Consider the following 21,389-nt stretch of genomic DNA (forward strand, 5'->3'; position numbering starts at 1 on the left):
CCAGTGATGGGTCGGGGGACCTCAGGCCACGCCCCCCACCCAGCAGGGCTTGAAGGGGGACCTGAGGCTGCGCTGCCCACCCGGTGCTGAGCCAGGGGACCTGAAGCTGTGCCCAACCCTGCCCGGCGGGGCTTGATGGGGGTAGGGCCGGCTGGGTCTGGGTCTCGCGCAATTTTGAGGCACCTCAGGTGGGCAGGGACTTGACTCTGGGTCCCGCAGTGTGCCCCAAACTTTGACAGGAGGAAGATTTTCATATACATTTTACTAATTTTCTTTCATCTCTGACACTTCTGTTATAGAGAAAGGGCAAATAGCAATATTAAAATATTTCCTCTAATTAATCCCCTTTTAATGTGCACGAATTTTGTGCACTGGGTCACTAGTTAGAAGGTAAGTCACGATAAATGGTGCTCTTATCCTAACTATAGACATCTGCCATTTCTTCCCACATCTCCCTTTCAGCTACAGCCTCCCCCAACCCTCCCTCCCCCCTTTTTATTATCTTCACAAATATGAGGTAGAAGTCGAGCTTGGATACAAACCTCAGCAAAGAAAACCAATCTGAAGCAAGTCTCTCATGCGGAGTCTCCTCGGCCCAGAGATGAGCCCCTCACAGACCTTGGATGCGAAAGGGAGAGTTGCCAAAGCCTTTTCTCATTTCCTCCCTATTTTCTAAACCAAGTCGGCCTGAACCGTGGCTCCTCACATTGTGAAAATGACCAGATTATAAAAGCAAAGTCCTCCAGTCATATCCTCCTCCCTTCCTCCCTCCCTCCCACCCTTCCTCCCTTCCTCCCTTCCTCCCTTCCTCCCTCCCTCCCTGCCTCTTTCTTTCTTTTCTTTCTTTCTTTCTTTCTTTCTTCTTTCTTTCTTTCTTTCTTTCTTTCTTTCTTTCTTTCTTTCTTTCTTTCTTTTCTTTTCTTTTCCTTCCTTCCTTCCTTCCTTCCTTCCTTCCTTCCTTTCCTTTCCTTCCTTCCTTCCTTCCTTCCTTCCTTCCTTCCTTCCTTCCTTCCTTCCTTCCTTCCTTTCTTCCTTTCTTCCTTTCTTCCTTTGTCTTTCTGTCTTTCTTTCTCTCCTCCCCACCCCTCTGGTTTCCTGCTTCTTAAATAAGTGTCACCCTAAACAGGGACAGACACTCCATTCTCTCCTCCGTATGCTTTTCCTGAGTGAGCATTCTAGTAATTTTATCAAAGATGGAGATACATTCGTTAACCATCTGGCCGAGCTCAACCTTAATTGGAAGTTAAATGAAAGCTCTCCACACAGTCGTAGGAACTGTGTTTCGATTCCATACTTTCAGCCCATAAATAGAATTTTCATTACTGGTGCCATTTGAGAAAGCTTCTATTTCTCGCCTGGATTTCTTAAACCTCATTATCCACAGCTTAAATCCAGGCCATACTGAGTTTGTAAGTAGAAGCTGGTCCAGAGAACCAGTTCTCAGAGATGCTTACGTTGGGATTATTCTGAACTCGAACCTCATTTCAGAAAATCCCGTCAGTGGCCATTTTTAATCGAAGGGACTGAAGCGGAGAAAGGAAACGGGCAAAGAGCCTTTGTTAACATTTCAGGCTGCTGGGCCAGCTGCTCTCGTTTCCCGACTTGAAATATTCATACAGAGCCTGGAGTGGAGGGCTGTCCCGTGGTGACACAATAGGGATAAATCCGCGAGCTCTGCAGAAAAGCAAGCTCAGTGCACGGAGGGAGGAGGTGTTTCTGCCGGGGATCGCATGTCATCGGGATCCTGGGGGCGGTCAGTGTCCACCCAGGTCCCTTGGGAAGAGGCTGCTGGTTGGCAGGCACTGGTCTGCCCTTCCACCGAGGCTGCCCCTGGGACTGAGGAGCTACAGCCATTTGCTCCTGATCAAGGTGGCACTGACACAGGGTAGGGAGACATGGGCAGATCCTGTGACACAGTGTAGATCCCTAACCTTCACAGCCTCAGCTGGATCCTCACCTGCAACCAGAGATGATGGGCACCTGGCAGGCTTTGGAAGAGGTCAAAGGGGGAATATCCCTGAGAATTGAGGCCTGAACCTAAAGGAGGCTCCTTCATTGCTTATTGTCATGATTATCAGATGGGGACAGGGCCTGGTCGGTGTGGCTCCGTGGCTGAGCATCGACCCATGAACCAGGAGGTGCTGGTTCAATTCCGGGTCAGGGCACATGCCCGGGTTGCAGTACCGATCCCCAGTGTGGGGCGTGCAGGAGGCAGCCGATCCACAATTCTCTCTCTTCCTTGATGTTTCTGTCTCTCTCTCCCTTTCCCTTCTTCTCTGAAATCAATAAAAACATGTATTTTAAAAGTAATAAAAGAAATACTAGGCTTCGGTGTACGTTCCGGGACACATGGGGCAAATATGTCTGGGGAAATATTCTGCTCTCTAGCTACTCAACACAATGAGCCAAATAGATGTTCAATTAGGGAATTTTAAGATACCTTGCTGATGATTTTACACCAATAATTATAGGCCTAAAAAGTCTGAATGTACCTAGTTTAACTCAACAATACTGTGGTCACCCTGGGGTCCTGAGGACTCTCAGGGACTTCTCTGGGCTGCTGCCTGCAGGATGTCCCCTGTGTGAGAAGAAAAGCAAACTTCAGACACCTGCTCAGGCCTCTGAAAGTCCTGGAACACCTAGCAACACCTTGGCGAGACTTCAGATTTACTGCTTGACATTAATAGCCAAGCTGGGTATTTTCCCCCCATAATTTAGAAAAAAAAAAATATATATATACATAAGATATACATGTTTACATAAATATAGTCCTCTGTGCGAAGGCTCCGGGACGCGGGAACACGCAGTGGGGCTATGGATTTTATTTACCTCTCAGCACACTGACAGCCAAGTTCCTAAATTAAGAAGGAGAAGAAAGGAAATCCGTGGGGTTGTTTACCAGTGGCGGGAGAGTTACGAGGGACATCGGTTTCATTTCTGCACCCAGAGCACAGGCCTGTGTTTGCTTCCAAGGAGACAGGTGTGCCAGCCAATCTGCCTGCCTTTGCACAGCACCCACACCCCGAGCCTCTCACGGTGCCTCACAACGCAATTAATTTGCAGCTCAGATAATTAAGAGTCTGCCACGTGAAACAAATGAGAAGAGTTGAGAGTTAAATCTGTGATCACGACAGCTTTGAAGCTGCAGCACAGAAAGTAAGTGACACGCCCCAGAAGTCAAAGCCACTGAAGGTCAGGCAGGTATCTGAAGTTTGGTATAATCCTATCTAATAAAGAGGGAATATGCTAATTGACCGTCACACCCTCACAAGGATGGCGGCGCCCACAGCCAATAAGGAGGGAACATGATAATTGACTGCCACACCCTCAAAGATGGCGGTGCCCACAGCCACAAGATGGCAGCGCCCAGTCCCCTCAGCCCCACCGGGTTGGCAGGCATGCGGCACAGCCAGGCCCGCCCCCAGGCGGGTCCAGCTGCTCCACACGTCTGCCTCCAGAGTCCCCCAGCTGCCCAGGGCCACCCGAGGCTCAGGTAACCAGGGCTGGCTAAAGCTTGTGCTGCCGCCAGTGGCAGAAGCAGAGGTGTGATGGGGGTGTCACCTTCCCCCATCACTGGATCACCTCCCACCCCTGAGGGCTCCTGGACTGTGAGAGGGGGCAGGCTGGGCTGAGGGACCCCCTGTCCAGTTCATGAATTTTCATGCACCAGGCCTCTAGTCACTCTATACTCAGGGTAGCCTGCGCTGTTTGAAGATCATTAGACTTGGTTCATACACGCTCTCTCCATCCTCCCTGCCTGCACATTAGCAGCTGCCTCCTAAGGTGGTGGCTGGGAAGGAAGCTGTGCTTCCTCTCTAATCCTCTATACCAGATTTTAAAAAATAATTTAATTTTTAATTGATTTTAGAAAGAGGAAGGGAGAGGGATAAAGAGATAGAAACATCAATGAGAAAGAAGCATCATCAATTTACTGCCTACTACTAGGGATTGAGCCAGGAACCCTGGCATGTGCCCTGACCAGACACTAACAGTGACCTCCTGGTTCATGGGCTGATGCTCAACCACTGAGCCATACCCGCTGGTCTAAACCAGGTTATTACAGATGATAGATATTGGTATCATCATACATAAAATGGTAGGACATGTGCTCCTCAATAGCCCTGATTGATTTTTTGGGAATCACTTTTTTATTCTCATTTAAAAAAAAAAAAAAAAAGGTTGAATTTGAAAAAGATTATCTTTTGAAAAATTTAAAATCATTAATATATAAAATTAAAATGTACTGGTTGCTGATATAGTAGTAATTGCAGAGAATATAAATAGAAAATATCTCCATGGTTCCATTCAACAGATAAAATCTTTTTAACATTTTTCTGAAAATGTCCAAGCCTTTTTGTAAGGGAAACATGTACGGAATTGGGGGCTAGCTTTATCTGCACATGAGGAATTTATTTACATGTTAAAATTTGATATAAATACCATGGCTATGTTTGTGGGTTTTGAAGTCAGAACCAGTGAGATTTAGATTTCAACACCAGGTCTACATTTTCCTAAACATCACTGTGTTAAATCAACCCCAGGCTTCAATTTGTGTTGGTGTAACAGGGACTGCATTTACCCTCCTGCTGCAAACATTAGGAAACTGGATAAATGTATGGAAACAAACCTGACTCTAAAAATGTAACAATGGGGGACATAAAACCGTGGTCCCAGAAAGGAGCCTGTGGTGTCCCTGGTTTCTCTCCCCAGGCACTTCCCAGGGCAGAGAATATGGAGGGAGGACAGACATGGGACATGCCTGCTTCACTGAGGTGAGGCACAGAGGACTGAGGAGCTGGGGTTGTAGGTATCGGAGAGGATGGGACCACAAATGGAACGAGCTCCAGATGTCTGCCTAAGAGGGACACACCAGACGAGGCAGAGAATAATTCTCAGCGCACAGACAGAGATGGAAGACGGCCTCCCTCCATCCACAGGAGAGACTCAGTGAGCCCTGGGAGCATTCAGCCGAAGGTGCATCTCAGTCATAAATCAACCTGCAGTGAATGTTGACTCTGAGTCTACTTGAAGGAAGCTTACTCACAGGCCACAGAAAGATCACCCAGATTCCTAGTAACTTAACTCTGATCAATAAATCTAACACCTGGAATAAATACACCACACTCCAGCATTCAACAACATAATGTTCATGTCTACAATTCAATCGAAAATTACTAGATGACCTACCAATGAGAAACATGATTAGGAGAAAAAGCATTCAATAGAAACAGACCCACAGGTGACAGGGATGATGGAATGAGCAAACAGGGACTCTCACATCCTCAGGGGGGCTCCATAGCAGAGTGGGGATTGCAGCAGGAAGAACAGCAGACCTCAGACTTACACAGACAAAGAGCCTCTAGAGAAACCCAAACAGGACAGGGAAACAATGGAAACCCGCAGACAGCAGGGAAATGCCAGCCTCTGGTGCAGCAGCCACTGCGCATTGTAAGCACAGCCCATGTATGACTAGTATCTGCCTAAACATAAACCTCACTCTAAAATCTAGTTACCTAGTTCCTTTTACCCGAGCCAGCATGTCTAGTTTTCAATAAAAAGTGCATAAAAGCGGTCTGCAGAGACAAAGCAAGCTTTGGGGCAAGACCCAAACATGGCAATGCTCTGGATTATGAGCCTGTGAATTTAAAATGATTACTCTGGAGACTATGCCAAGAGCTCCAATGGAAAAGGCAGGTGGCACGCAGGGGCACAGGACTGATGTGAGCAGAATGGGACATTCTGAGGAAGGACCAAAAGGAATGCTGGGGAAAGGAAACAGTTTAATACGAAGGAGCAGGCCTTCAGAAGGCTCATCTGTGGACTGGACCCGGAAAAGAGTGACCTGGAAGGACCAGCGATAGAAACCTCCCGAACTAAAATGTTAATACAGAACAGAATGAAAACAACAGCAACAACAACAAATAAAAACAGAACAGAACATCCCAAAACTGGGCACCAGTTCAACTGGAGCTATAGATGTGTACTGGGAATACCAGAAGGGCACAGAGGGAAATAGAAGAAATAGAGGGTGTCCCCCAAAATGTGTTTGCACTTTAAATAATTACCAATTAAATCTGGAAAGTGAAGACAAACGACAAACTCTAAATAAAAATTTCCTGACTCTGCCTTTTTCCTCACCCCACCCCTCAATTTCATAGCAAAACATGCCCCAAAAGGCAGGCTGTCATTACTCATCGCCCATCTCTTTCCATGTATGGCTTGCATGTTTGTGTGTGCGTATGGTGTGTGTGTGTGTGGACGGGTGGCGGGAAGGCGGCAAATATTTACACCTGGTCAATTCAGGTGAGAGGTAATGTGATTGACATGATTATCTAGGTATTGCTCTTTCAACATCTCTGTGGGTTTGAGGTTTTTAAAAGTAAAATATAGAAATCAGGAAAGTTAGTAACTCTGAGAGGTGAGCAATTCAGACCATGTTAAGTAACCACGCGGGCCCCTTGTCTGCTCGTCTTTCTACCTGAGAGCAGACCCTGCTGCTGCAGCTGTGGAGAGAGCTGAAAGGGCCCCCCGAGACCCTTTGTCTCCTCCCTGAGACCCCACTTCTAGGTTGCCACCCCCACTGACTCTGGCACTGGTTGCACAGAAAGAGAACGGAGTTGGTGTTTTGGGCGAGAACTCGGTGAGCACTTCCTGCCTCCAAGCCCAGCCCGTGCTGTTTCCTGCGCGTATTATGCACCCTCTTCTCCAAACAATCTTGGGGCAGGTGTCCCTGCACCTCCCCTTGGACAAGAACTGGGACATTCACAGAGATCCTGAGTGTGTGTGCTGATGGCCCCATAAACTCTTGAGAAAATTGGGGACTGAATCCGCCTCCCCTGACTTTACGAGCAGTTATCTGAAACATCGACTCGGATGCTTGAGTGCTCCAAGCTCAGAGCCTAAAGCCAGGTGGAGTGGGTTCCTTGCCCAGCCTTCCTCATGGAAGCTGAAACTGAACAGGTGGCTCATTCAATGGAAGCTTCACGCCCTCACACGTCAAAAGCTAAGGTGCACCCTGCACAGTTCTGAGGATAACATACAGCAGACACGTTCTTAGTTAGACATGCCTAACAAATAACATTTATTTATGTGGGATTCTTGAGAACTAGCCTCAATGAGTTTTAGTTATTTATGATGGAAGAGTATTTTTTTAAATTTCAGGAATCCACATTTCCTGATGTTCAGTGTCATAGAATAAGCTATTGATACCTGTTTTGGATGCTGTCTCTCACTGGTTTTCTTTTTTGACATAAATCACCTAATTTTCAAAGTATTCTAACAAACATTTAATTTATTTTTTGGTAACTTTAAATTCTGAGAAAGTTTGAAAATGGTCAAAGTCCATAATATCTTCCTAAAAGGCAGGCAAATAAAAACTGACATGAAGACCCTGTTTTTCCCTTCCTTGAGTTAATCAATCAATAATAACCAGTAATCATTAGACAAATACTATGGGATCAATACTAAGTAAAAATAAAATAGAATCTTTTAAATACATGAAAAACACATGGGCTGAAAACTTGAACTATCTACAGAATCCCACATAGAGGAAGGAACCTAGCAGCTGTATGAAGCAGCACTGTTTGGGTTGCTCGCTATATTTACCTAAGAACAAGATGGGCACGTTAAGTGGTGGCTTCCGCAGCTCGGACCGTTAAGCACCGTTTCTAACTGTGCTGACCCCCTTAGCATAGACGGCATTCAGAGGGAGCCCTCCCTGGGCTGGTGAGGCCTGTGCCCATCCAGTGTGGTCTGTGGACAGGAGTGGCCCTGCCTGGGAGCTCTCGGGGACAGAAACGTGGGACCTACACCTACGACATCTCACTTTAAGCACGTCCCCAGTGCATTGCATACTCACATTTAGAAACAGCGGACCTAGACCCTGTTTACCCCTTTGTTCTTGGGCTACTGGTGTCCACAGGCATAAAAATGAAGCTGGCCCATCGCCCAAAGGTAAAGAGGTGTCTGAATGTTCTGTGCAAAAAAGCAAGTCTTTGGCCGCCTTAAAAGCATCCCAATCCTGTTGGCTGATACACAGGTATCTGAGTCTCACAAAGCACCCCCACTCCCGGCAGGTGTGACTCAATCTGATTGTCCACCGTGAACAATGGCCCTTAATTAGTCTTATTTTGGGAACTACAGTGCAGGCTTTTCATTTATAATTATTGCTGGTTAATTCAGCAGGGCGACCCCGCGGGCTGTGGATGTGGGGCAGGATGCAGGCGGCGTGTGTGGAGGGCTCGGTGACACACCAGCGCACTTACTCTCATGCAGCTGCTGCCTAAGTGGGTCAAACTGGCAGAAATAACAGCGAGTTAGGGGAGAACTAGCAGCCCCATCATTTTCAGAGTATTCGCATTTTGCTTAAATTCCAATCAGAAACTTTCTCGTTCCCCCAGCATTTGAAATCTGTTTGGTAATTTACCTTAGGGCAATGTTTGAATCACAAAAAGTTTTGTAGTTGTTTTTTTTTTTTTTAATTAAAACACCAGGAAACAAAACAAAACAACCTTACTTTCCAAGGGCAAAGCATTCCAGTTTTACAGACGAGTCCTTTGTGGCTTGTACAGTGTCAGGAAAGCGCACTTCCATCTTTGGCTCATATTCCCCCATCACACCTGTTAAACATCAAAAGAGCTAGCAGCGTTCTGGAGAACAGAAAACAGAAGTTTCCCATGAAGTCGATGCTTCAGTAACCAAAATCGGATGTCTTGTCCTTCAATTAACAGTACTTTTCTAGACTTTCATGACTGACAGGGAGCAAGAGAAGGTCATGATACCTTTTAAGGGGTTCGGCATCTCCCCTCCCCTGAAAGTCAAATGCCCAGGACATGGAAGTGTCAGCAAAGAGGCATCCACTTCCCTGGGTCCCATGTCAACATCGCAAGAAGAATTAACGTCACCGATGGAGAACTGAACACAGCATCTAAGATGCTCCTGGGTTACCAAGATGTCGCTCTCAGCGAGACCCAGCTCTGTCTCCCTTGGTGGGACTCCCGGGGACCAGGTCGGTTCAGGAATAAATTCTCAGCTAACAAGGTGAGAGGTCTGAGTCAGCACCCCTTAATCCAAAATATCAGCAGTTCTGCAACAAAACCTGTGCAGTGATCACGCTAGTTGGGATAAACAAAGATATAAATATTCTTGTGTCACTTGATTAAGCGTTTACTGCTCAATAGGTTTGCTATACACGTATAAGAATATGTTTGCTTTGATAGTTTTTGAATGTCCAATGAGGCGTTGTGGGCATGGGCTAGGATGAGCGTGAGACCGCGGTCTGATTGTTGTGAATATGCCAGCTGCCAGGTGAGCTGTGACCAGCAGCAGCGTGTCTCCGCTCAACCCTCATTGGCTTCGTTCATTTAACCGAAGACACACAGAGGTTCTTTAAAAGTTTGGTTATTGTTTTACTGGAGTGATAGGTTCCTAAAATAAGCAGTTATTGGTGGCCAGAACAATTGCACCAAAGGCAAAAATTACAAAACACGTGGAAATAGAAATACCTCATTTTTAAGACCTTGATCATTCTGAACATTCAGAAAGGTCATGGGTAGAGTACTATGTCATTCACCTAAATGGGGGGGGGGGGGGCCGGGGCGGGGCGGTGTCACACTTTCCATTCTCTTGACATCTGATATTTCTTGAGTGACAACTTTTACGATATACAATGCTCCTGATCTCTTGTTATCATGAATGTGTTGAAGGGAGAGAGGGGTGGGAGAAGAAGGAAAGTATGAAGGGGAGAAGCAGAAACGAAGGGAAACAGAAAAAAGTGGGGAAACACAGTAGAATTTCTATGCATGTTGTTGACCTTAAGCTCCTCCCTCCAGGAACGGGGCGCTCCCTGAAGGGAGACATTGGACTCACGGATAAATCTAGTGGTTGCTAAGTTCTGAATCGAGACCATGCAAACCTGTTGGGTGGTCAGTGATTATAAAAGATCTCTCATGAGAGCTCCCTGCATGCAGCCAGTTTCATCACCAGGTAGCCATCATTAGCATTATCTTCTTGCTTTTGCTAAACTCCTCTGAGAGGAGATAAACTCTGTCAATTCCAGAATCTGAACATAAAATGCACCAGCCGACTCTCTGTGGGCATGTCTCCCACTGTGCATGTTTAATTAAAGAATCTGCTGGGGATTTTTCCACTTGGATGACTTCCTTACGTTTTCTGTCCTCTCAGTCTTGCACCGGCGATGACTTGATTAAGCTACACAGCTCATCTGAAGTGTGTTTCTGGGCAGACAAGAGTTAGCATGCATCTTGCTTCTCATTCCTCTTTGCAATGGTCATAACTAATGTTGGCTCTCTCTCTTCCCTGGGATGTGAATTTCCCCCCGTTTTGTCAGTCAGGTTAATAAAGGGTGAACAAAAGAGACAAAGATGGAAAAGAAAGGCACCAAAGGAAAGTGGTGGCCCATGTTCATTAAAAGATATAACAATTCAATTAGTGAGTTTGGCAGTACGCACGCGAGCACATACATACCTACTCCCCAAATAGCGTTTTTGACAAAATACTCCCTAAGCAAAGCAAAGCAGATGGATTCCAGTGCCGGAGAAGAGGTGGCATTGTATACCCAGAATCATGTACACGGCAGCACTGGGTGAGCTACAGAATCTTTTTGTTATGTTTGTGATGGTCATCATGTTTGTGAATGGACCCTGGGCTCCTAGATGGTGTGGCTGCTCTGAACCAGAGGGAAGCGGAGCGCTCACAGACCTCCCAGGCTTAGCCACAGACCCAGCACCCCCCCAGGAGAACTCATCCCCTCACCATCGGGCCGCTGCACCAGCGGCGTCGGTGGGCCTCGCACGCTTCTCCGCGCTTCCCTGTTGGTCACGAAGCAGGTGTAGTTGCCCACATCGGACGGCTCCACTTTGGCGATGTACAGGTTGCCCGTCTCTTGAGAAACAAACCGCCTTTTGTCCTCTTGGACGTGCAAAGGGTTATCGTTGAAGGTCCAGGCGTAAGATAAACCTGGAAAACAGGAAAAGAGACCTCGTATCCTTACCAGGTTCCTCCTCCTCTGAAAGTTCTGTGCCCTGTTTATCCATGATGAGAATAAGTTCCCGCCCCTGTTTGTCCAGTGTGTGTCTGTGGTCCTGGTGTAACGGGAACATTCTCTTGTATTCAGATGTAGCCCGGTGTGGATGCTACATTCTATGGTCATCCTGCCCATGATGGCCAGAAGGCAAAGGCAGGAGCTGGAAGTGGGCGGGGATGTCAGAGTGCTGTTGGACTCCTAGCATGAGGAAGAGCCATGTAAAGGTCAGAGCTGCCGCTGAACTGTGAGCAGTGAGCTCCCATCATTACTGGTTGTCAAGCAGAGGGCGGACCAGCATCACTTGAGAAGTTGCAAGATTTCTCTTTGCAGAGGTCAGAGGTCGGGAGGTTGAACCCATGTTTCTGTGAATGGCCTACTCTGCCTTCTGCATTCCTTTGATCTCCCTAAGAGTCTGTGTTTCACCAAGAATGAACAAATGCAATTCACTTCTTATTTTTTTAAAACATGCTCTGAAATTCTCATCCATTCCCAGTTACCAAGTCTTTGTTTTCCTCTGCGAGTCCCTCCCAGCGTCCTTCATCATCCTAGGGGGGTCTCTTGTCTCTAAGTTTCTTTACCGATGCCCTTTGCTGCCTCACGTCCATGCCTCTTGCTCCGTCTCCACCAAAAAGGGGTTCCAGGGATTTTGTTGGAAACCACAGAGCCATCTAGATCATCAACTTTTCTTCAACATAAAGAGGAGGACAAATGTAGTTCAGATGCCCCAGGTCTCAAGGGCTCCTCATCTCTCGAACCTTTTGTGGAACAAAGATGCTCTTGAGCCAGTGTCCAGGCCGTGCTGAGCTGAGGGGTCTGCGGTCAGTGCCGCCGTGGGAGAGAAACCAGCGCCCGCTCACTGAAAGCCAAGGTGACCCCTTTCCCGTAACAGAAATGACAGGTTGCCTCTTCTTGTGCTTCCAAATCATTACTTTCTATACCCTGTAATCTTGGGATCTGAGGCCATAATGCCCATCTCTCCCTAGGGGTTTCATTGTTACCTTAGCTGCTAAAACGTTTTGACCCGTTCCTATTTGTAGTATGTCCTTCAAGAGTGGAACTTGTAGGAGCTCCTGCAAGAATGTGGTCCAGGAATAGGGACGATTCCATAAAGAATAATAACCACAAAAAGAGCTCTTTCATTTCATACCTGTTGCATCATCCTGATGATTTGTGTTGTGGGGCTGTTGCTCATACTCCCCTCTGATGAAAGGGTGTGGATGCCACATTGTTGATACAAGGACTAGAACCTAGATCCTTCAGATGCCACATCCTTTCCTCCCTCCTCCAGTACCACCGCTCTTCCTTTCTTTATTTCTTCAAGATTCTCTTTTTGTGGGTCAGTGTTTGCCATAGCTACCCTCCCTTACCCTCAGACTTCCTTCGAACTCCCAAGCTCCGGGCACATGTGGGACGACTATTCCTCACCTCCTACTCCTCCCCCCTCAACACTGCCTGTCCTGAGCTCAGCGTCTCAGAATCTGGTGGGATCCAAGGTTAACCTGTCACTCAAAATGACGTGTCTATAGCCAATATTAGCAGGGAATGGAACACATCTGTGAAACCCCTAACAACTAATTCTCTCCAAAACGGCCTGTCTGGAGCAGAGATTCTAAAACTTGAGTGTGCGAATGGCCAGGAGGACTTGGTAAAACCCAGACTTCAGGGCCCCGCCCCATGAGGGCTGGGTCGGTGGGAGGAGCCAGAGTGTTAGGCTGGATCAAATGATTGAATGGATAACCCTCTGCTGGGACCTGACCTTTAGACCACTTCACAACTGACATTCCCTTTTGCTTAGACAAGTGGTCGGCAAACTGCAGCTCTTTGGCCCCTTGAGTGTGGCTCTTCCACAAAATACCACGGCCTGGGTGAGTCTATTTTGAAGAAGTGGCGTTAGAAGAAGTTTAAGTTTAAAAAATTTGGCTCTCAAAAGAAATTTCAATCGTTGTCCTGTTGATATTTGGCTCTGTTGACTGATGAGTTTGCCGACCACTGACTTAGACCACATTCCACTTGCTAAGACCAGCATCTTTCCCTTCAGGACTCACCCAGAGAATTCTCCACCCATAAACACCCGCCTAGAGTCCTTTAAAATCTCTGACTCCCCGGCCCTGGGGGCTGTCGCCATTTTGGGGCTCAGCCCATCTGGTCTCCAGATGACCTACTAAATTCCTAATTCTTTACTCCTCTTGGCCTCGTGCACTCCTCCTTCTGTGACCCTAACACAGATAATTCCACTGCTGACAGTCCCCAGGTGCTGCTGGCCTGGGCCCAGGTCTACACCTTGAAAACTGCCTACATCAAGGTCAAACTCCATCTCCCCTGCGGGAGCACACCCGGAGGGGAGCCCAGGACTTGGGGAGAATGGGGGTCCCCGTGGTCCTGCCTCTGGGAGCTGTGGGGCCTGGAGAAGAGTGTGTTCTCAATACAGAGGTTCAGGGACTGTCTGGGACCGAGGCGGCCTGAGAGGTCTCCCCCCAGCCTCCGCGTGATCGTGGTGAGCAGGCCGAGGGGCGATGACGGTGCCCTTGGCAACTGCGACCCAGGGGCCCGTGCTGCCATCTGTGATGGCTGATGCTGTCACACGGCCCCTCCCCCACTGCCTCTGCCCATTCATCCACACAGCCAGCCTTCAGGGGCCCTCATCTGCTTGGTTTCATCAGCAGCCACTGCGCTTAATCTGTCTATTTTTTAATAGGGCAAGGAAAAAACCCTCTGCAAATTGGAAGTTTAAAATCCTTCCCATTTGGCTTTCCTTAATTAAATGCATAATTCATGAGCCACTTTATTTGAAACCATTGCATTTTTTAAATATTTCCCCCGTCCCCATCCTCGCCATCCCTCTGTTATTCACGGCCCCGGTGCCTGTCCAGGGATGACTCAGCAGTGGCAGTGGAGTCTGTTGGTGATCAGTCCACAGCGTCCCCCACAACAGCCTCCACAATTTTATGATTTGAAATGGCAGCTCCGCAGGAGGCAATAGCGGCCCCTCCCTGGCTGCGCTCTCAAGCATGCACCGATCCTGTTTTCCCGAGCACCCCGGTGTTTTGACATCTTTTACAGCCTTATATCTTGTACTGTGATATTTAAAACACAAACACGGAAGATATGTGCCATTATACCCATTACCGGGGACACAGTTTTTAATAGCGAGGAAGCGTGGCGTGCGAAAGAGACCAAGAAGGAGAGGCGCTGGCCCCGGGGCCTGCTCCTTGCTGCAGAAAACAAACGCGTCAACACTTGGAGGCACAGTGCTCAGATTCAGCGGAAACCCCCCCTTTGGAATATTCCAGAATGAATGTACTTTACCGCAAACCTTGTGCATTGCTCCGGGGTTAGGCGTGACAGGCTTTGGGCGGTCCATCACGGCGATGCTAGCTCAGTCGGCAAAGACCTAATCCGAGAGAAAGAATTCCTCTTCTGGGCTGAAGTCGTTAATATCGGTGCTGAACCGGGAAACGGCCGCACCTTTACGACCACTTCACTTCGATCGGAGTCCCCGTTTGTTCTGTAGTTACTGCCGGGCCACCTGGACTGCACCCGCCGTGATGCACGGCCTCCTGGCTGCAGTGGAGATGGCGCTGTGCGGTCCACAGAGGGGCATGTGGTTAAGGCCACGGCCTCTGAGTCCAGCTTCCAGAGGCCCGATTCGGTGCTGGCTGGTCCTACTGGACAGGAAGGAAAACTCAGCCAGATTCTGGGAGCTGCTGGGAACCTCCAACTTGAGGAGGAAGAGGCCGGTCCTGGAAGGCAGGCCCTTGCTCCGGGGGAGGTCACTCTGGTGATGTGAGGGGGGCTCTGACAGGCACTCTCAGCAGGGGTGATGTTTCCACCAGGAAATGCTCCACAATGTCTTTAACATCTTTCACTCCTGCTCTTGAGACTGGGAGTGGTTAGGACATCGAGTGGGTAGTAGCCAGGGAGGCTGCTGAGCACCCACAGGTACAGGGCAGTCCCCACTGCGGGGTTACCGCCCCCTAGTGGTCAACAGTGGCGTGTGGCGAAAGCCTGGGCTATAAGGTGCGAGTTCTGTCCCATGTGCTGGGCAGTAAGGAAAACAGCCCCACTGGGAGCGCATGAGAGGCTGACAGTGGTAGAGGGGTCCAGAGCTCGGGGCCTGGAAAAGAAACTCCGGGTCATGGGTCGGCCACAGGGACGGGGAAGCCATGGTAAATTAGTCCACCTCTCTGGCAGTGTTTACGTATTCCCCAGGAGGGATAAGAACACTGGTTATCTCTTACATACTTTATACCACGTACTTGTCTGTGGGGGGCCGAGTCGTGCCAGATGAATTAGGCAGTGGAATACATGCTGTGCTGTGTAGACAGGGGCACCTTGACCTCCAGACACGTGATCTTGATCACGATGACACTGACCTTTTTAACACAATTACTTGATGTGTAGAATGGGGAAAACTTCCAAGAAGTGTTGCATGGGCTGAGGTATGCCCGGCGCTGTGCCCAGTGTATGGTGGGCACCCATTATTCTACCCAGTCACGTGGTGTTAAGCATCACGTATCTATGCTAACTTCCAAACATAGTTCTCCAAACCAGACCTCGCTCACAGCCGTGTAAATCCAGCTGCCTGCTCAAAAATGCCACTCAACCCACCTGACCTCTGAAAGTGAGCATGTCTCAAACAAATTCCCGATTTCCCCAGCCCCAAACCCACTGCCCCTTTTTGGGGGGCTCCTCTGGGTGAATGGCACTCCTCCTTCCAGCTGTTGACAGAATTCTGAGATGACTCATTGACCCCTGCCCTCACTGACTTGTGAACGGGGTCAGATGTCCCTTCTGTGAGCAGGTGATTAGGTACGGTTCGGTTCCACAGCACAGGCAACATGGAGAAAGGGGCCTAACCTTTGGTGACCAGGATGCTGTCAGATGAGTCTGGCACAGGGCGAGGCTCCTCCTGGCTAGAGATCTAAGTCACGGAAGGGGCATGACGTCTTGGAGAACCTCTGCTGCTGGTCTTGGGGATGGAGGGGCTGAGGTGAGAAACGTGGGAGCATCTGGAAGAGGACAGTGGCCCTGGACATCCGGCCACAGGACAGTGGGGACCTTAGTCCTACAACTGCAGGGACTGAATCCAGCCAACAGAGGGAATGAGGGAATGAGCTCAGACCTGGCTTCTTCCTCAGACTTTCCAGAAAAGAGTGCCGTCCAGTCATGACCTTGGCTTTATCCTTGTGAGAACCTGAGCACCGAGCCCAGCCCCATCTCGTGGCTTCTGACCACAGAACGAACTGTTCTAATAAGTGGGCATTGCTTGAAGTGCTTGGTAGTTTTTTACACGGTGATGGAAAAACTCTCACCCACCTGTCTATCTAGCATCTGTCTGTTTATCTGTCTCTCTATCCATCCAACCTGACCTTCCTACTTGCTAACCCAAAGGCAAATGACAAAGACAGAAAACGCCTCTCCAGGTCTCTAGAGTTGGCCCACTGTAAACCGGTTGTCTACTCATCTGATTGGAAGGTTATCCAGCCAACATGTTTCTCTTCCTTCTCGCAGCCTTTCTTGGCACAACTCCCCTTGCCACAGCGGCGAGAAAGGGAAAGGAAGGATAAGGAGCTGTTTTAAATGAGTCACTGAAAGACACTCCGGGCTCTCTGCGAGTCTGGAGGTGTGAGCGTGCGGATGGGATGAGCAATGAGGTCTATGTGCGAGACGGTGCCTCTCCCAGCCCCCGGCATCGCTTGACGTCAGAAAGTCCCGGGTTGTAATCTTGCCTTATTTAAGGACTGAAAAACGATGTCCTTAGTTCATCTGAGTCTCAGTTTCCTCATTTAAAAATAATAATTATGAACTGTTGGAATGGAGGAATGAGGAAGTAAAAGCAGTGCCCTTCTAGAGCTTGCTCATGGGAACAATTGGCAGCTATTTTGATGATGATGATGATGATGAATACTTTCTCCCTCTAACGAATTGATGACTACTTGCATAGTTGGGTCAAGAGGTGTCTGTCACTACCCCTCAGTTTGAGCCCGGAGAGCTCGACAGAAGAGAAGAACATGGTCCCAGCTCCCTGCCTTGCCGACACCAGGAAGCCCAGGGCTGTCCCAGAGTCGCGGCTGAAACTCCCTCAATTCCCGGGTGAGGCCAACATCGACACGTACGTGGGGAGTCCTGCTCCCGCCTTACAGAGGACACGGTGGCATCGGGTACCGGGCAAGCTTGCCATCGGCTGCATGCACTGGGCTCAGTCACTCAGCTCTCAGCCTTCATCTAAGGTCGGCTGGGCAGGTCTGAGGTTTGGTCTCACGGCTTTGCGAGAGGGCGCCGTACCCAGGAAGCCTGGCCTGCGTCCAAGGTCAACATGTTCTGTAACGTCCTCGGGGACGAGGGGGCAGGGGAGGCCTCTTGCTGGGCTGCCTTTTTAAACTGTGACATTGACTTACACACAGCTTACATGTCTGTTCTCCTTCTTTAAACAAAGTTGAAAATAATCTTCGATTCCTCCAAGACTCTGGCCAGAGTCAGAGCCTAAAGAGACCTGGGAGACAGATGTGACGAACAGATGTGATGTCCATATCCTGTCACCTTAGATTATGGCGCTGGAAAACGTCCTCCTGCGGTTAAAAAGCAGCACCAGGGTTCTGCGTGCCCTGGAATAATGTTATTTCACCCCAGACAGCCTTAAAGACATTGTACGTGTCCCGTGATATTTCCGGTGAGTGGACTGCCACACAACTCAGTGATAATATTGAATTAAAACACTGTCAAGTTGTAATTAATTTTCTCTCCCTTTTATATCTACATTTCATTAGACTCCTTTAAGAATGGAAATGATGGGGAAATCTCTTCAAGATTTTAAAGAAACACAATACGATTTGGTTTCGTATTGGGGGGAGGGTTGCTTTCATTTCATTTTTAAATATCTGTCCCATCTGTTTTCCAGAGTCTCTCGTTCCAGAGTGAACCCGCTGTAGGCGAGGCAGGTGGTCAGAGGCAGGTGGTGGGGACCTGCTGGGGCTGGGAGCCAGGCAGGCGGATCAGACGCTCGGCCTCGCTGCCCACCAGCTGCGCAGTGACCTTGGAACAGGTACCTGACCCCCCTCTGCCTCGGGGTTCTCATCTGCAGAACAAGATGCCTCCCCGTCTCCCTGAGGTGGTGGCGAGGATACCAGGAGGTCATGCCTGCGCAGTGTTGGGAGCTGTGCTGTGAGTACTCGCTGCTGTTCTTGCGCCAACTCTCACACCCTCAGCACGACCCGGGGCTGTTCGAATGAGGTGACCCTGTGACATCTTTACACGCCTCCTCCAGGCTCACTGTGGCTTGAGAATCTACCAAGTCGTGTGGAGTTTGAGAAAATGCAACCTCGGCGGAGGAAGAATCAGTGGGTGGCTTAGGTCTCTGGGATCCATTCCAGATAGAGACTGGCATTTCCTGCTTCAGCGCCCATCGCTGGAAGATGCTCAGAGTCGGTGCCATCCAACACGGGCTGCCAGTGGTGGGGAACGCTCCTCTCCCAGCAGCTACTGTGATGTGGCCAAAAGGACTGTCGGGATGTGCTTCTCCAGGGAGCCCACTAAGCAACATGACTTAACAACCTCAGCTTTCAGTCTTGAATGAAGCGCTGGTCCTTGCACTAATCAACTTGCACCCGTGAGCTCACTTACCATTTGCAACAGCACTGCTAGCGCGATGCCAGTTATAGAACCTGCTCTACTGCGGAGAGAGCTGAGCCTGAAGAGGTGGACACAATGGTCCCTGTGGTGCGGGGGACAGGCAGCAGATCACAGCGAGGCTTCCTGCTCCCACTGGGTTCGTGCTGCCTCTTAAGGACCGATTTGTTGAGTGGCTGCTTAAATCATTATGTTTAAAGGAAAGATTTGGATGAGGACTATTTGGATGCAGGAGGATGAACCTAAAAGGCGACAAGGTCCTGGTAGGGGCAGAAATAGAATATTGGGGTCCAGGTATAATTGAAGAAATATTCATCCTGCTCTGTTAACCATGATTGTTTTGTTCTGATTAAAGAAGGCACATTCTAACCTGGCTGGCGGTTGCAAGTGGGACCTGGGAGCTCACCTGGAAATGCAGCCCACCCTCCCCATCAGGGAGCTGCCTGTTATCATGGAAAGATTAACAACCCTGTTGCAGAAACCAGAGCCGACAGCCCTTTGGAGGCCCCCAGCCCTTTGCACATCACTAGCCCTTTGAAGACCCCCACCCTTTGCATACCTCTAGGTCTTTGCAAATCTCCAGTCCCCATTACCTGTTACCTGCCCATCTGGCATACCTTTTGCCTACTTCCCCATGTAATCTCTGTCCTTCTACCCAATATAAGCAGCTGGCTTTTGGTGGGGTGGAGAGAGCAGATTTTTGTGGATGCTGCCGGCAGCATTGGAATAAACACTCATATATGATTCAACCCTGTCTCTGCTGAATTGGCTCCAGTAGTGACAGGCATCCCGGACCCACTGATTGTCTGGTTACAGTCCCTTTGGTTTGATGAAGGGCTACCACATGAGGCTCCAGGACCTGACGTGGCCAAGTGGACGGTGGGGCCCCGGCCACCCCGCCGTACCTCCGAAGTGTGGTGGTGGCCCGCAGAGGAGCACCACGCCTTGACCTTCTCGGACGGACACCGCGCTTCTCGTTTTGGTCTCAAAGTCTTCGATATCTTGGAAAAGAAAGAAGAACAGGTTTAGAGTTAGTTATTTTGTAGAAAGAAAAAAAAAATATTATAAGGAAGAATCTTAAACTATTTTTATCATTAACATAACTAATGAACGCTCCTCATTGACGGACCAGCAGATTTCATTGATGATCAGTTTAAGTGCTCTGATTAAAGGGTCAGCAATAAACACATGGATTGACATCACTCACTATCAGTTTACTCCCTTCTCCCCGGCAGCCGGGAGCCCAGCGGGAATGGAGGTGAGAATTGGGAGGAAGAACGGGGGTTTAGAGGGTGAGTGTGCTCTACAAGATCAAGGGAAGGACATGATGATTCAGGACCAGACTTGGGGGATGTCCTTGAAAACCCAGGAAAGTGGTGAGCAGTGCCCCAGGGAAGGGCTGCCTTGTAAGGAAGGAGAAACCCAGACAAAAGCTGCCCCTGCTGATACACGATGGACCACAGAGGCGCGTGCTGGGTAGACGGCATCGTTTTTGGCAGGAGTTTCCAATTTCTCAGTGAAACCAGCAGGAGTGTTGGGTGGGTCATTTGAGGAGACTGGTGCAACAAGCAGACCTGCTTAGCAGAGCTGTTATGGGGATTAAAACGTTTAATTTTATCTGGAATTAGCAAGGAATAGAGTAAGTACTCGATACCTCAATACGCGATAGCAACTTTGATTATGACATACCCAGTCATTAGGGCACCCCATTAGATTTTTCTCTCACTGATAGGAACCTCAGATGCACAAATCCACAGATACAAGTTAAACAGCACACTTCAGTTCCAATAAGACATTTTGTAGGTGAGTGATTTCATTCAAAGAACCCACACTGTTTATCTCTCTTAAAATATAATTTCCCAAGTAAGTGTTCTTTCTGTACACTTTGCTTTATATTCATGGAAAGTAAAAGAGTTGGTCCAGCCAGTGTGGCTCAGTGGTTGAGCATCCACCCATGAACCAGGAGATCACGGTTCTATTCCAGGTCAGGGCACATGCCCGGGTTGCAGGCTCGATCCCTAGTAGGGGGTGTGCAGGAGGCAGCCAATCCATGATTCTCTCTCATCATTAATGTTTCTATCTGTCTCTCCCTCTCCCTTCTTCTCTGAAATCAATGAGAATGTATTTAAAAAGTAAGAGTTTGGTGAAATAGATGCAATAGTTCTGATTTTGTGAATTTAATAACTCTTACATACACTCTACTTTTAATAATAAACGTACTTGACCAGAGGGGCTCCATTCCCCTCACCTACGCTCCCCGCCCTCCCACCTACTCTTCACCCACTGCCACTTGGGTCACCCTAACCGAGGACCAGGCTTGGCTGTGTGTGTCTCACAGAGGATTTCTAATCAAACACGCCCCTTTCTCCTTGGCCAGAGGGACGCTAAGTAAGCCCACCTCCAGCGGCACTGTGGCCGGAACTGCTGCCTTAACCTGGGAGTCCTTTGGGACTTGGGTCTCCATCCCTTCAAATGTCACTCAATAAGAACCAGACGAACAAACTGTGTTTAAAACAAAAAAAACAAAAACAAAAACATTGAACTATTGTTTCTATGTCTAGTAGTAATAACAGGGAAGAATAGTAACGTCTTCTTTCTTACTCTCATCACGGGAAGGCTCCATGGAATTGTCATTACTTCTTAGTGGTCACAAGACCAAAAACTGTCACCGAGGAGCAATGAGCAGTTGGGTGATCCTATGAAACGAAGAAGCTGTGCA

General features: G+C 48.7%; 1 protein-coding gene across 1 annotated transcript in view; it reads right to left on the reverse strand.

The window, feature by feature from the left end:
* The window catches only part of CNTN6 (contactin 6), a 90,707-nt gene that overhangs the window by 58,661 nt on the left and 10,657 nt on the right, over positions 1-21,389 (reverse strand). The window contains exons 2-4 of the mRNA XM_008154998.3: positions 19,576-19,671; positions 10,774-10,977; positions 8,516-8,618 (exon numbers count right to left, since the gene is read on the reverse strand). Of these exons, the coding sequence (XP_008153220.3) occupies positions 8,516-8,618; positions 10,774-10,977; positions 19,576-19,671 (403 nt within the window). The remainder of the gene's footprint in view (positions 1-8,515; positions 8,619-10,773; positions 10,978-19,575; positions 19,672-21,389) is intronic.

The sequence above is a fragment of the Eptesicus fuscus genome, chromosome 18, assembly GCF_027574615.1.
Source record: "Eptesicus fuscus isolate TK198812 chromosome 18, DD_ASM_mEF_20220401, whole genome shotgun sequence".
Taxonomy (NCBI): domain Eukaryota; kingdom Metazoa; phylum Chordata; class Mammalia; order Chiroptera; family Vespertilionidae; genus Eptesicus; species Eptesicus fuscus.